Source organism: Gymnodraco acuticeps, unplaced genomic scaffold, assembly GCF_902827175.1.
Source record: "Gymnodraco acuticeps unplaced genomic scaffold, fGymAcu1.1, whole genome shotgun sequence".
Taxonomy (NCBI): domain Eukaryota; kingdom Metazoa; phylum Chordata; class Actinopteri; order Perciformes; family Bathydraconidae; genus Gymnodraco; species Gymnodraco acuticeps.
The window spans coordinates 4,252,994-4,268,490 of NW_022990238.1; the positions used below are offsets into that span (position 1 = coordinate 4,252,994).

The following is a 15,497-nucleotide window of genomic DNA, read 5'->3' on the forward strand; positions in this document are numbered from 1 at the left end:
GCCTGGAGGGATGTGTGCTAACAGCAATTCCCCAGTTGGAAGCATAGCAATTACAGCACCCCTCCTCTATCCCTGTAATTGCAAAGGGAGCTGCTTCCTCAGTGATCAGACTAGCAGGCTGCCACCAGGGAGACTGGTTCATCACCTCTGGCAGCCCCAGGAAAATGAGGGTGTTTTTCTGGAGAGTTAAATAAAGGTTGTTTCGTTAATAGAGCGGGGTGATTCATATCTAGCTTGAACCGTAACCTTTTGCTCTTGATGATAGATGGGACAGGTTGCTTAGGGCAAGTACATAGACAACCAGTGGTGCTTCTCTAAAAAAATGACAGAACATTTTAACAGAAGATTAGCGAATGCTTCGGGGAACAAAAGCGAATGTGCATACGACTGTGAGTCTGTGACAGAATATTGCAGCAGCAGCAGCAGCATGTCATGGATCAAACACACGGACAGGGAAAATATATCCCTGTTTACATGCACATAAACACATTTAAACAGCGGCTTGAAATCTGACCTCACTTCATATTATCGGCTGTGGAGTGTCAAGTGTCACCCAGTATTTTTCATATGTCTCACCATATTTCGGTTTTGGCGCAGTGGTTAGAGCGTTGGTGAACTCCAGTTCGAATCCCGCCACTGCTTCAGGCCGTTGTGTTCTTGGGCAAGACACTTTACCCACATTTGCTCCTGTGGGTAATGTCCGCAGTAATGACTCTTACATGTCTAATATGTGTAATGTGTACTTGTAAAGCGCTTTGAGCACCTGTAAAAGCGCTCTAATAAAAAATGTAATGCATTATTATTATTATATGAGTAACCTGAATCTTGTGTGTTTCTTGGGGTCATGGCAACAAAAGCCGGGGGGATAATGGGCTGAGGAAGCTAAAAGTAGTTAACAACGCTGTGCTAATTAGCCAGTTTATGGTGAATTAGACTCAGCAGTGCACCTTTGCCTGCAGGGATGCAGTACAGTATACAGGTAAGGTGGGGGTTGAGTACCACAAGTTCAGCATTTTCGGAAAATAAAACAATGACACCAACCAATGTTTTTCAAATAACATAGCAAAATTATGTTTATTTAATAAAGCCAAAGATAACTGTTAATGCTTTTGGTAAAACATGTTTATTTCTTACTTCATAAAATGACATCACCGCACCTATTAATCAATTTCTCAATCAAACCTGCTTCCTTTAAAGTTTGTATAGCAATGCATACAGCAAAGTAGTGCAGCGGGGTTGCAGTACATCATTACACAGATGACGTCTGTTAAAATGCTTACAAATGTATTTCGATAAAGATTGAATAAAACTCAACCATACATGACATTTAAGCGAGGACTTTGGCCCAAGGTAGGTTATTTTACTCTTCTTTAGCGACTGAAAGTAAAATACAAAGATGCTTATTTCAGCTGGTGAATTATGGGTAAGGGCATCATTAACACATCAATTATTACCTGTGGTAAAAAAAATTAAAAAATCTCTGCAGGATGATCCATTAGAGCCATTTCAGTACAGATCAATGAATGTGATTAAATCATATTAATCATTTTCTTTTATAAAAAAGCAATAAATGACTAGGCATAATGAATCCTACAAGACTTTTGGATTAAACCTCTCAAAACATTCCTCTGTAGGAACCATGGTTGAGTCAAAACATTGCATTGGAATTATATGTTATTATATTTATTTGAAGTTGGCTCAAGGGTCAACCATAAACTTATTATCATTAATGGATCCATGTCTTATTGCGTTGTGGAGAGATCAAGCCAATGCCATCACTCAGGTCTAATTGACATGATGAGGAGCTATTACTATATTGATCGACCTGGCAAGTGGCACTGGATCAGCTGAGGCCTGTATCGACCTGACTAAGTGGGTCCACAGACCTCTGAGGGTCAGGCAAATGTTAAGGGGATATTACCAGTTGTTTGTAAAGTTAGATCTCGTTCATCTTAAGGTAAAGCAAAAGCAGCATTTGGAAAAGTAAAAAAAAAGGGGGGTTTGAAGCCAAAAAAAAGTGTCATTCTGTAAAAAGAAAGGATACCACCCTTACGCATAATACCCGTAAAAACATTGTGCTTTTAGAATAATGTTAATGTTCTCAAATAATAATTAAAACTTGATCATGAAATGTTGGGTGGGTCATGAATAAACCTGGTTAGGCAGCTAAGTGAGTTCATATCATAACAATAAATTATCATAAAATAGACTTCTGAACTTTTTACACATCCACCAAATACTGTACACACACTGTATAACAATTTCTCCAGAATGAAACACAGACCAGCAGCAGTTAGTTATCATAGTTTCCCTCTCAGTCCCAGCCGAAATCATGGCCGGTCATTCGGTAAAACTTTCTGTTGTAGGGTTTATAAAAGTCTCTTAGCCTCTGGACCACCTCTGGGTCAATATTAGGATGGGTCCTGCCTTTGGTTTTCCCCAGGCAGTGCGGCTTACTGTTCCCCTCGGGTCTCTTAAGGCAGGGGAAGCCCTTTGCTGGGTTAAAGTGGAAATGCTTCTCCGTTACCACCCTCCTGAGCCCAAGAAAGTCCTGGACGCGAGCCATCTCACCTGCAGGGTCGCTGATCAGACGCTCTCCGCTGACAAACAGCAGCTGCTCTGTGGGGAAATACTGGAGCCAGCGCTCGAGGTGCTTCGCATACATGCCAATTTGAACGGCGCTCCATGTGGTGTCGATCAGACCCGCTGAGATGTTCTTAAAGGTCAGGCTCTCGAAAGACGGGATGTCCGGCTTCTTGGAGCGAGTCTGGGTGTAGTCTGAGATAGCCCGGGTGACAGGATCCCGGACCACCACAATCAGCTTTGTGTCTTTAGACATGGTGTAGATTCTTGCTGGGACCTCCTTGGTGACATAATAGCTGGGGGTCTTCTCCATGGTCAACTGGCCCTCTGATGACTTTGGCATTAATTCCCTGCAAAAGAACACAAACAAACTTATTTAAAATGTGTGTTGCAGGCATTCTATGGCATGCAAAACCAACTCTGTACACTGTCTTCTTTCCACTTACATTTCCCAAAGATATTGAAGTGACTGTTATTTTGTATATATTGATTGTTGTGCTTTTATTTATGTCTTAATGTCTGCATATGTATAAATGTGTCTGTTGATTGTGTGTATACATAGGTATATACATATTTGTATACACATTTTTATATATATATTAGTATTTTTGTATTCGGGATTGTGGGAAACGGTATTTCGATCCCTCTGTCTGTACACACAAACGGAAAGATTGACAATAAAGTTGACTTTGACTTGATTTTGACTTGACAATTCAAAAAAGGTAACAACCCACAAAAGACACATAGAGGGAGATGAGATTAACTTTGATGCAGTAGCTCCATGGCAGGTTTAAAGTACTGTCAGGCTGAAGCAAGTCAATCATCATCAAGAAGACACTTGAAGACATCATGAGCAACACTAACAGTCCGTGAGTGTACTAAAAGTGACAGGGCCTGGTAGGTAAATCTGGGGTGCTATCAATCACTGCTGACAATGCACAGTTCATGCCTTATTCCAAAAAACAAACCCTGAAGGAATACATTAATCTCCTGCAGCTGAATTTAATCTACCTTAAGACCGCAAGCCTCTTCAAACCCCACAATCCTCACATTGAAATATTCCACACCTTCATTATATTATACAAAGGGCGGTTTAACTGTGAATAGGCAGAATGATGCTTCTTAACGTCATGCCAAGACAGATGACAGCGACTGCACCTTTCTCTTCATACTTGTCTGTAATGTTTTGTGAAATTTGAAGATTTGGAGGATTTGGAGCACTTCTCAGGAGAAAATGCAAAGCTTGGGAGCTGTCTGTCCCCATAATTGCATATTCTTCTTGACCCTGGACGGCTCTGGTTGATCATAAATATAGCCTGTTAACTGCAGCCCTGACTGGATAATGGCTGAAGTGAGCCAAGGGGGATTAGGACTAAGCCAAACACGCTGGAGCATTAGAGGCTGGTTGACTGCCTTGTTGGCTGGCTGGGTGGCTGGCTTGTCTCGGGAGAGAGAACGAGAGAGATATGTGGCCACGATGATGAGACTCAATGGTAAGAAGTTAATCCATGAAGAAATACATGTGATCACACAAACTCCTGTACAGCTGCATGAAACCCAAATGTTGTTTTTTCAAGACTGTGTCGGAGCGGCCCGCCTCTACGCAAACTGCATTTGATATGAAATGGTTTTACATCCACTCCAACAATATAACAATGTTATTCAATCCACCCCAGACTGCATACTAAAAAATTAGACTAACCGAGTATTCACCTATTTACAGTGTAAACCGGGTAAAATAAAATAATAAACTCATCACCAGCTGTGAACACTTCCGCATGTTACTACTCTTGTTGGGGACGGATACTTGTGAACACAACATCACTCATACATGTTTTATTGCCTTGCATAGAAGAAAATATGAGATTCACACACTCAGGAGATTCAAGAGATTTATTTATTATCTGCATCAAACTTACATTTCAGTCCCTGCAGTTCTTATCTCTTACAAATTCAACAAAGGCCTTAAAAGCAAAAGCAGTGTGCAGAAATATTGCTTCCTGCTAAAGATGGAAAATAAATATACGCCATTATTCAGAAGCATCAGCCTCCCGAACATACCTCATTATAGTGTAAATCAGTCAACTGTAAATCTTAAATAATGAAAGAATTTGGTAATATTCTCATGTTTTGATTGTAAGCTTTTCATCAAAATCGAACAACGGGAAGCGGAGGAGCCATGTCATTAAAGTTATTAGAATCATTTTCAACCATATGTTGGTACACTCACAAGGAGCATCAATATCTCTCCCCAAACCCAGCAGCTTTCATCTTACAAATGCATGTGGTGAAAACAAGCAATGGTCTTTGCTGAGCAGAGCACTGGGAAAGAGCTAGTCATTATGGGAACAGTATGCATCACCCATTGCTCATTAGTGCACACAAGAGTTTCCCTTACTTATGCAATTTCACCACCTTCTGCTCTTTCCCATCTTTGGAGGCCTGAGGCTCTACACATTTATTCTTCTCCCTGAGTGTCTTAGTCACCATTGTATGTGGTGGAAAAAACAAGGTAATGGGTGTGTGAGACACAAACAAATCCATCAGAACCCACTTCAATTATCCTCAGCATCTCTTGGATACACACAAGTGTAGCACTGTAGGCCTGTCCTCAAGGGACATACAAACGTACTACCAATCAAACGTTCCACTCAGTCCCCGAGCAAAACAATCTGTGTAAGAAGAACATGCATTATTCATCTTACCAGAGATAGAGCAGGGGCGAACATCTCTGACTGAACGAGGAGGGAGAGAGTTGCCTTAGGGGGGCAGATGTAGCAAGCTTTCACAATTTGTTCTGCTTAATAAATAATATCGCCTGGAACCAATAGGTTTCAGTGCATCCTCATCTATCAATCAGCCATGCAAACCTGAAATCATCATTCAGCTTTAAGGTAGTACAAAAAAAGCAGTCCTTTATCTAGAATTAAACCACAGCGAGCTGACTTTTACCCCTTCACAGATGAAGCATGTTTGTATTGGACTTCATAATGCGGAAAACATATAACATCTAATTGAGCTCTAAAGTCATGAAGCCAGGAAGCTTCTAGAGTGTGTACCTATAATTAGTGCACTAAAATGAATCTATATTGATGCTTGGGCATACAGATAACCCTCCTCTGCTCTAAGATGTCGTGTTAAACTCACATGAGAACAGCAGGGTCTGAGGAGATAACAGAGGGAGGCTGAGAGGAAGACTGCTAGTAGAATTAGATAAAGCAAGAGAGGAAGGACTGGAATGAGCAAGGAGAGGATTAGATGGAATCAGGTGCACTGTTGGAGGATGGAGACAGCATGGTCGACCCCCCTGACCCCAGAAGCCTAAGTCAAAGTTTGAAGTCGCTGGACACTTTGGATGCTGTGTCAGCAGTTTCCTGCAGCGGTAGCACAAGAATATCACCCTCACTGCAACCTACGCACAGATATAAATCCAGGAGCAGTTTGTTGCGTAATCTTTCTCTGTTTTGTCTGCTGGGCAGTCAGGTGTGTTCATTAAACTGGCTGCTGGGGAGACGGTGTTTGAAATATGTTGCCTTGTTTACATGTACCGTTATCAGGAAACAGTTTCAAAGGTAAGGCATTTACAACGTCGCTGCGTGTGGCTTTGTGCTCGACTGATGGATGATGCCCTCAATGATGAGTTCACAGGAGTAAGTAAGGTGAAGAAAACTCTAACAAAACTTTTTGTATCCTGCAGAATTCGGCTTGACTGACTCTAATTGGCATCTATATTTCAGCTTTTCAGACCACTGTGACAAGGGACTGCTCCGGAAAAAAACTCATCATTATCTAATGTCATGATGAGTCCTAATCTCACACTGCAGCTTTAAGAGGGGTTGAGCTACTGTGGGAAACATTTTCAAAGACAGGATGAGAGGTGGTGGTATGCAGCCACTTGTACTAATCAGACAGTATACTGTGGGATGAGTTCCAGACAGAAATAAAGTAAAGAATGCATCTTTAGTGGAGGCGTTTGTGGTCATTGCAGCTCATCTTATCATGCGTGTGAAAGTCATCACCATTTCGCTTTGAACTCAGGAACTTCTCATATGAGGTCCAACAGCGTTCAGTATCTTAACAGCATTCCTGAACAACAATGATTATTACCGTCAGTATGCAGAACTCAAGGCCACCTGGCTGCCTGGGGAAACAGGCCCAGTTTGAAGAGAGGAAGAGGAGGAGGAGGAGGAGGAGAAGGAAGAGGATAAGAAACAGTGTATGGGAAATTCCGGCTTCCCCCACACAACAATTTGGAAAGTCGCAATAAGTTGTGTATGGAACCTATTTTTCAGGGTTGTATGTTTATGCTGAACAACATAAACTGACAATGCCAAACCACTAACATTGGATTTGTGATGACGACCCATATTGAATGGAATCAATATCAGCATGTATGGATGTTTGAGGCTATTGAATTAGAAACTGTGTTAAAAGACATATTTAGTGAATTTAAGAGAAGCCTAGCTAAATGGTGCAAAAAAGTGTCATTTTTATGTACTCCAGATGGAGCTGATACATTGCGTCATATAGTCTAATTATATCAATTGAGTCTGAATACAAGTTTAAATGGAACAAATCTGAAAGTTAGTAGTGAGAGAGAATCAGTTTGCCTGACCTTTTTATTCCAGCAGCACTATCACCAGCAGAAACCTCAAAATTGGTATTGAGAATGCCACAAAGTACAAAGGAAAATTGAATAAGTGACTTCAGCAAAATGCAGAAAGACATCAGCCTTGTTGAACAATGACTAACCAATTGTGTGAGCTTAAGTACAGTTTCTTGGAATAAAGGGTTGGACGAGTTCTGAACGAACAAAGGAACGAAAACGGCCTTCTGAGAAAAACTGAAAGAAACAGCTAGCCCAGAAAGAAAAGAGAGCAGGTGACTAACGCGAATGTATTCCTTTGAAAAAAAACCAATGTAAAATAATAATGTAATTTTCGACTACATTCTGGTACTAATACAACAAATAATGTTGTTGTTATACAGTTAAGAGCAAAGTGATGCTAATCAAAACATTTGGTCGACTACAGACGGTAGTTTTTCGAACACATGTATTTCACTTTAATTGGCATTAATTACTTTGTCAAAACATCCGCAATTATAATGTTAGAGTTTTATTAAAACAGAATTAGATTATCTATTCTTTGCATGAAATGTGTGTTTCCAACATATAGAATGATTGGTACGGTTGGGTAATTCCCAACAGATGCATGCTGGTCTTAAGGGAACTGCAAACGCAAACAAGACTTCAAAGAAGTAAACCAAAGATGGCTGAGGCAGATTGCTGCTAAAGTTGCTCTGACATGCTGTCAGTGAGTCTCTGCTGTGAAGAGAAAGATGGAAGCAGGAAACACATTCTCTCTGAAGATACTACTAAAGGGAGAGATGAGAAAGTCAACAACTCAAGGGGATATTATGGAGTGAACTTGTTTTGTTTCAACGTTTCCAAAGTGCTGTAATAAGTGCTGTGGTTTGACAAATTGCTTCAAGCTAAAGCCCAGGGGGTTGTTGCAGCAAATTAAACCTTCAGTCTCCAGAATAGGGAGGGGAGATGCACATTAACAGTATTGACAATCGAGTGGATTAATTCTAGAAGTGCTAGCATCATTTAAGTCTATCAGTGGAGTCTGAAATTGCAAGGTTTTACGGCTTTTGGAAATGTTTTAGGAATGTTTGAAACAACAGCTAGCATGTGTGAATGGTTTATTTGAAGCATCTCATTATTGACGCACGTTTCCCTTCTTTTCCTGTCAGTGTGCTGACACATTAGTTTAAGCTGGGGTTTATACGTATATCTAGAGCTCTCTCACTTACATCGATCCCCCTGTGTTCTCGCAAAGGGCTAAAAGTGTTGAGTAAGCAATATTCCACCAGTGGACTTAATTGAACCTTCTCTTGGGAAAGACACAACTTTCCACACAGAGATCTGTGAAAAGTCAACTTTCAGGATAGAAAACTGAAGCGTTTGTGACTTTTCTTGGGCAGGTTCCAATGAATGCTCTTTCTGATGAACTCCTGCTGGGCATCGTCAAAGGGCACTTTCACCCTTCTGAGCACATTTGCATACAAAGTGAAGGCAGAGAAAACATGTTTCACACTAATTGTCTGCTCCTTTATTGTCAGGGTTAATACAGACCTCAGGGGTTCTCCAGCATCCCCTTTCATTGAGCTCCATAATACTGTTGCGCTTTCTAAAGACTCACTTTAAATTTACTGCCCTCTATCTGCCACTGGCCGGCAGTAAGCTTCCCTGGGGCTTTGAGGAGGATTAGGCCTTCTTCCCTGACACCCTCAGTGAGTTAAGAAGGCTGTTCTTTGTTCTATATATGAAGCCTCAAGAGCAAAAACACAATCTCTGCAATAAAGTCACATCTAGTGTATATAACACAGAGGACCTTGATTTGAGCATGCATTCAGCAAATGAGCATTAACCTGCCAAAATAAGACCTACGGGAGGAAGTTATTAGAGAAAAGGCAGGGCCAAGGAGTTGCTGCCTTCTGTGTGAGCGAGCACAATTGTCTGTCTGCTTCTCCGTTTCTGCCGATGGCTGACAACGTGCTGTATTGTGGTGGGGGTCCCGCTGTGCAGGGGCCTCTCCGCTATGTGGGGCCTCCAGCAGGATGGACACAGCAAACCTCCAGCAGGACGGACACACCACTCACAGCAGATAAATAGCATGGACACAACTCAATGCCACCACAGGAACTGATAAGCCCACCCAGCGGACTGCTCCTCCCCCCCAGCTTCTGCACACCATTGGTCTGGGGGCAATGATGTGAAACATATGGGAAAACAAATCCACACACACCTTCAACTGGCTTTATGCCCTTAGCTTATCTTCAAGAGTGACTACTGTGCTGACAGGTTGCAGGACTAGGATTTCAACAGGCTACAGAAAGATGCGCCATACTGCACTACAGTTGCCTGAGATCCCAGGATGTGTTTTATTACATGTGCCAAGTGCTAGGACTGTTTTAGGTACCAAAGCTTTTATGTGTGCTGCTCCTCTAGCTTGGAACACTATGCAAAACAAATTGAAACTGAGCGTTTTGTTTCCCTTGCATCATTTTAAAGCTCGGATAGATGAAATGTTATTAGATATCTGTCATTGTGAATAGGTTGCTAATGTATACCCCTGTAATTATGTTGTATTGATGTCCTTTTTGTTTTCTGTTGTTTTTATGTGTAATCAATGTGCTGCAGGTCTCCCTTGAAAAAGAGATTGTTGATCTCAATGGGATTTTCACCTGGTTAAATAAAGGCTACAAACTGCAAAAATACCATTTTATAAATGTTTACTTAGTAAGCCAACAAGTAGGTACAAGAAAATCCCAACTATCCACCACAAAACCCAGGTGAGGGATTCTTTCTGAGCTTCACTAAATGATCATTAAAGAGATGACTCGTTTCATGGTGCTCTGCAGAATGGGGTCAATCTGTGGCACAGTGCTCTCACTGTGACAACTCAAGCCAAGTTGTTTTAATTAGCCAGATCACTTCTCTGGGAGAGGAAGTCTTCATTATACATGTCTCAAGATTAAATAGTAAAGCTGCCACTGTGAACAAGTCACTAGCATGTCTCAATTATATACAACCGCTTCTTTGATTGTTATATAACGTTTCATTGCATCTTTAATGATAGCTTCTCCTCCTTCTCGGACATTACTCATTGTTAACTTGCATTGCTTACTCGTGCATCACATGTATTGTACAAACAGCATGAGACTTTGTGTGATAAGTAAAACATCTTTATGGAAAGGACAGTTTTAATGTGTTCATCTTGCTCAGTCTGTAGGGATGGACACAAAGACCTCACTCCACACACTGATCATCCAAAAATGTCCTAAACCTGTCTGGAAATTCTTAAAGGGGCTTAAGCGAGAAGTCCTTTGAACAATGCTTCACTTCCCCTATTGTAGCTTTATGAAGCCTGCTTTGAAACAGTGTCTAGATCCTTTGACATAGCCTGTTAATCCCTCGCCTCAGTCTAATGGACACAGCATATCTTATTAACAATGTGGACGCTCTGATGTAAAACAATTATTCCAAAACCTTTTTCTGGGAACATTATAGGTACATATAAAGATCAATAATTTCTGTGAACTTAGTGAGTTTGTGATTTATTTCCACTAAGAGCAGCAAGTTGTGTAACTGTGCAGCTGAGTCAATAGTAAAGAGCTTACTTATTGAGATAGTGAGGCATGTATGGCACAAGGACAACAGTTGCCATGGCAGGGAAAACAATACAAATGTTACGTCACACAATGTTGAATGTGTAAGCCGTCTCAGGTGCTAGATCTCCCCCTTTGACATTGACGCATATTTGAATTGAAGATCAAAACAAATGACTGCTACTGAATCAATACACAATAACTCATAATCTTGAATAACGCTCCTGGCTGCGGGTGACGGCATGATGCAACTTGCTGAGTCTTAGCCACAAACCAGGGGTTGTTTTTCTTTCTTTAACTACATCAATAATTCGGGTCAAATCTAAATGGAAGCTCCGCTTAACCTTTTTCTACCTGGTGCCTCCTACTTGTCAAAAAGCAACAGCAACTCCACATCCAAGGACGGATGTAGAAACATTCCAGGAACTTTGAGTGAAGGCCATGCAAACAAGCAGAAAATCAATGCTGCTTTGCGTGTAAACATGACTGATAAGAGTTGCATAAAATGCCAAACTTTATACAAATGTTGTCAGGTAGTGTTGACACCTATGTCAATGCTGACATGCTATGGTTGATTGCACCTGCAGATGTCAAACTGTATTATTAACAAACTGAGAACATCCTAAATTGGAGTTTAAAGTCACCTTTAGTTTACTGTCCTTTTTTTAATTGACATAACATACAGTATATTACACTTTACTACAAAACCGTAATATACTATAGATGAGCATTCTTTAAAGTCTTGAGGTTTTACTTATCGAGGCTCAGTCACTGGTACTTTTTCATTTACAAAGCCATGTTGGATAAACTACCATCTTATATCTGCTCCCTGATCTCTCTGCGAATTGAAAGTACTTATTGCCTGAGATCGCATGCTGTGGTTTTATTAAATGTGCCAAGTGCTAGGGCTGTCTTAGGGAAGAAAGCTTTTAGATGTGCAGCTCCACTAACATGGAACAGTCTGCAAAAAGAATGGAAAATTACCAAGCTAGTACCACTACATGTTTTTAAAGCTTGGTTGGATGCTACAAAATCAGATGCTGTTGGTACCTGTACATGTGGTTAAATATGTAAATTGTAATCCCTGTACATTTTGCTGTATGATGTCCTTTTGTTGTTCTGTTGTTTATGTTTTTATGTCTTCTTGTGGAACCTACTGCTGCAGATCTCCCTTGAAAAATAGATCATTGATCTCAATGGGATTTTACCTGGATAAATAAAGGTTTTGAATTGAATTGAATTGAATTATCTACCATAATATTTGCATTTGTCAGTATTAGGAAATGTCTTTTTGCAAATTTTCATTAATGTCTCACTTTTGAAAGCTTTTATTAACTTATGTTATCACCTTGTCTTGAACATTGACTACAATATGATCCTATTCACCACCGGATTAACACATTTATGTTCTTACATTTAATTCATACTTATATCATTGTAGTTGAGAACATGTAACAAGACATATCAAGGTAATGCAATGCTGCTATGGTGCTATGGTATAATAAGGGAAAACATTACTTTATAGGAGCAACGACACATTTATTTTTAATTCTTTGACTTCTTATTAATCTTTTTGTATTCTGTCATACTGTTTTGTGGTTTCATAAGGTTACATCATACAAAAGTAGATTAAAGTTGGATTTAGATTCCAGAGGAAGAGTAATGATGTTTGTGTTTTCATTGTGTAAAATAGTTATGTTCCCAAATAGCCTATGTGGCACAAGATGCAGAAGTCCCCTTTATGTAATCGGGTAATGGTGCAAAGTAGAGTTTACTCGGCCATCTATATCTGGATTAGTATACATAAACAGTGTTATACCTGTACCACTCCAGTCCCTTGTCGTAGTTGCGGTCGAAGAAGTGCGGCTCTGCTCCCACCGCTCGGATGTCTGGATGAAGGCGCAGAAACTCCAGCAGCGCCCGGGTCCCTCCTTTCTTCACCCCGATGATGATCGCCTGGGGCAACTTTTTACTTTCCGACTCATTGAGGAAACCTGACATGGCATTATCGTCCAACGCCTTCACCTCGCCTCTAATTTCATCCCACTCATCTCCTCTGCTGTCCAAATCATTTTCGTTGTTCAGTAGGTCCCTGGAAGCCCCGACAGAGGAGTCCTGATTGTCAATTTCTGAATCGTTCTCGTGTCTGTTTACCGAGCGGTACGTCAGGTTAGGCACAGTTGAGCAGTAGCCAACACAACAATAAATCATATACACCCAGAGGGACAGCATTATGCAGAACACAAATAGTTTGTTTTTCACGTGGGATGATGGCACAACATGTAGATTGTGTAAAATCGGACTATATTCCATAGGACCACCGTGACAAAGTTATATTCCAGTTAACAAGCATTTTGGCAAAGGTGCCTCACTCCTCGGATCCTGGACAAGCGGTGCACAATTTCCCAAAACACAAACTATAGCCAACATTCAAATTGAAATTGAAATGTAGGTTACGCCGGACGTTCAGCTCCCGCATTGGCTTCAGTTCTGTTTGGAGAATATTGAATGTTCAAATTCTTCATAGAAACGGGAAAATAAATCACAAAACAGGTAGTTAAGATATCGCCAGGTGAGCAATGCGCGCGTCAGGGACGAAGTTTGCCTCCCATCACTTGCTCTCAGTGTGTGTGCACTCTCAGAGGAGCACCAAGTTATCTACACCGGGCAACAGCATCAAGTGTGCCAGATTATGAAACACTACTTCCGGTATGGTCCTTCGATGTAAATCTGGTGAAAACGTACGAAAGGCTCTGCGAACAAAAAAAGTCCTCCAAGTCCTACGAAAATAAGCATATGGGCCTTGCAAACCTTGTATGTTTAAAGTTATTTCGTATGTTCATATACTCCATGGCCGAAATGTACTGACATTATGTAGTCTGTTCTGTACAAAATACTTACTAACATCGCTTTTATTTTGAAAACAGCAAAGCTTCCGGTAATGTCTCTGTTTGCATACATGTACACAGTTGTTAAAATCTGAGACCAAAGGGCGAATTACAGTGGAGATGAGCTATTCCTCCAACCTGAGCATGATTGCAGTCTGTTTTATGACTGTAATACAAACATTGTATGACTTTACAAACAAAGAGGTAAAATGTAAAATATATATATTTTTAAATATGATTGAATAAGCAATACATCAGAAAGTCAAGGGAAGAGAAAACGTCTATTTTATAACAGGAAAATAAAGCATTATGAGATGTAATACTTGAAATCGATTACATTACATTACATTACATGTTACTTGTTAGACGCTTTTATCCAAAGCGACTTACATACTCAATACTGTGGACAATCCCCACAGGAGCAATTTGGGGTGAAGTGTCTTGCCCAGGGACACAACAACATGCTGACTGCAGTGGGGTTTGAACCTGTGACCCCCTGATCCGAACACCAACGCACAACCCACTGCACCACACGCCTCATCGATCATCCAAAAAGTCTCCATTTATTTGATACAAGGCTGGACGGAATTCCTGTGTTTTGAATGTTGGTTACAAATTGGAAATCAAATAATTTTCGAACTATAAACAAAATAGAGAATAGAGAATGTCTTTGCCTAGGCTCTTGAACTTTTGAAAAAGAACACAAAAGTATCCCCAAACAACTGACATATACTTGCATGTTTAACAGCACCCAAACATCAGCTACAGCAGACAAATAAATGACATGACTTGTAAATATCTGTCACGGATCAGCTTCACACTTTTTCCTGTAGCTACAGGCTGAATGGTTGAGTGGGTCCAGGCTAATTGGCATCATAATCCTTCGTAATTGCCCTTGTTATCATTCCAAACAAAGTGAACATACCGTTCCACATAAACAAATGTTTTCAGTGTATTTTGGGGAATCTATAAAAGGTAATAATTTACTCTTGAGTGGGTGGTGATGAAGATTTGTCACCAGGACTTTTGAAATGCCACCAAAGGTTTGCTCTGAGTGTGTGTGTGTGTGTGTGTGTGTGTGTGTGTGTGTGTGTGTGTGTGTGTGTGTGTGTGTGTGTGTGTGTGTGTGTGTGTGTGTGTGTGTGTGTGTGTGTGTGTGTGTGTGTGTGTGTGTGTGTGTTGGCACCTCCTCCCGATGCAGGGTCAAAGGCCTTTAGTCCCACTGCACCCCTGAGCTAGCAGAGGATTAGCAGGATTACCCCAGAGCTGCCATGTCAGTCGGAGTTTCACCAGAGACAACCCTGCCCCCTTCATCTAATCCCCTTATCTCATCTCTCAGACACCACTATGTATGATATATATGTGGTGTGTGTTTGTGTGATTTCTAATCCTAATAGTTGCTTTTCCACAGTGCACGAGCACAAGATAACCTGTTTGAGAAAATGTGCAGATGCCAAGAGGTTAGGTTTTTGCTAACATGTCGTGGTTTGCCCTTTCTGCTATATGTACAGACAATGTTTGTCTTTGCAATGTGTACTTGTCACTCTCTGGGTGGAGGTTGAATGTTTGAGTTCAAGTCTTATTAGAGTATTAACTTTATAGTCTCTCTGAAGTCCAAAAAATAGCGTTTCCGGTGTTTACAGGAGGAAGTCATTTATATGTGGCCATGTTTCCACAACACTTTATCCTACCTAGAGCTCATAGTATAAGAACACTTGCAGTAAATAAAACTATGGGTAAATCACTACTTGTCTATTTAGAAATAGTTGCAATATGTTTGTCTAACTCGTACTTTTGACCTTTAAGTTTTAGTCAAACCAGGGTTTGTCTGTTTAATTCAGTGAACTCTTA

General features: G+C 40.7%; 1 protein-coding gene across 1 annotated transcript; it reads right to left on the reverse strand.

Annotated features, from left to right (window-relative positions):
• Positions 1–1,044: 1,044 nt before the first annotated feature.
• hs3st3b1a (heparan sulfate (glucosamine) 3-O-sulfotransferase 3B1a) lies at positions 1,045–13,377 on the reverse strand. Its single transcript, XM_034220260.1, has 2 exons — positions 12,578–13,377; positions 1,045–2,933 (listed from the first exon to the last, which is right to left on the reverse strand). Exons 1-2 carry the CDS (start codon positions 13,069–13,071, stop codon positions 2,315–2,317), a joined length of 1,113 nt encoding a protein of 370 aa, XP_034076151.1. The 5' UTR covers positions 13,072–13,377; the 3' UTR covers positions 1,045–2,314.
• Between the last annotated feature and the right edge of the window lie 2,120 nt (positions 13,378–15,497).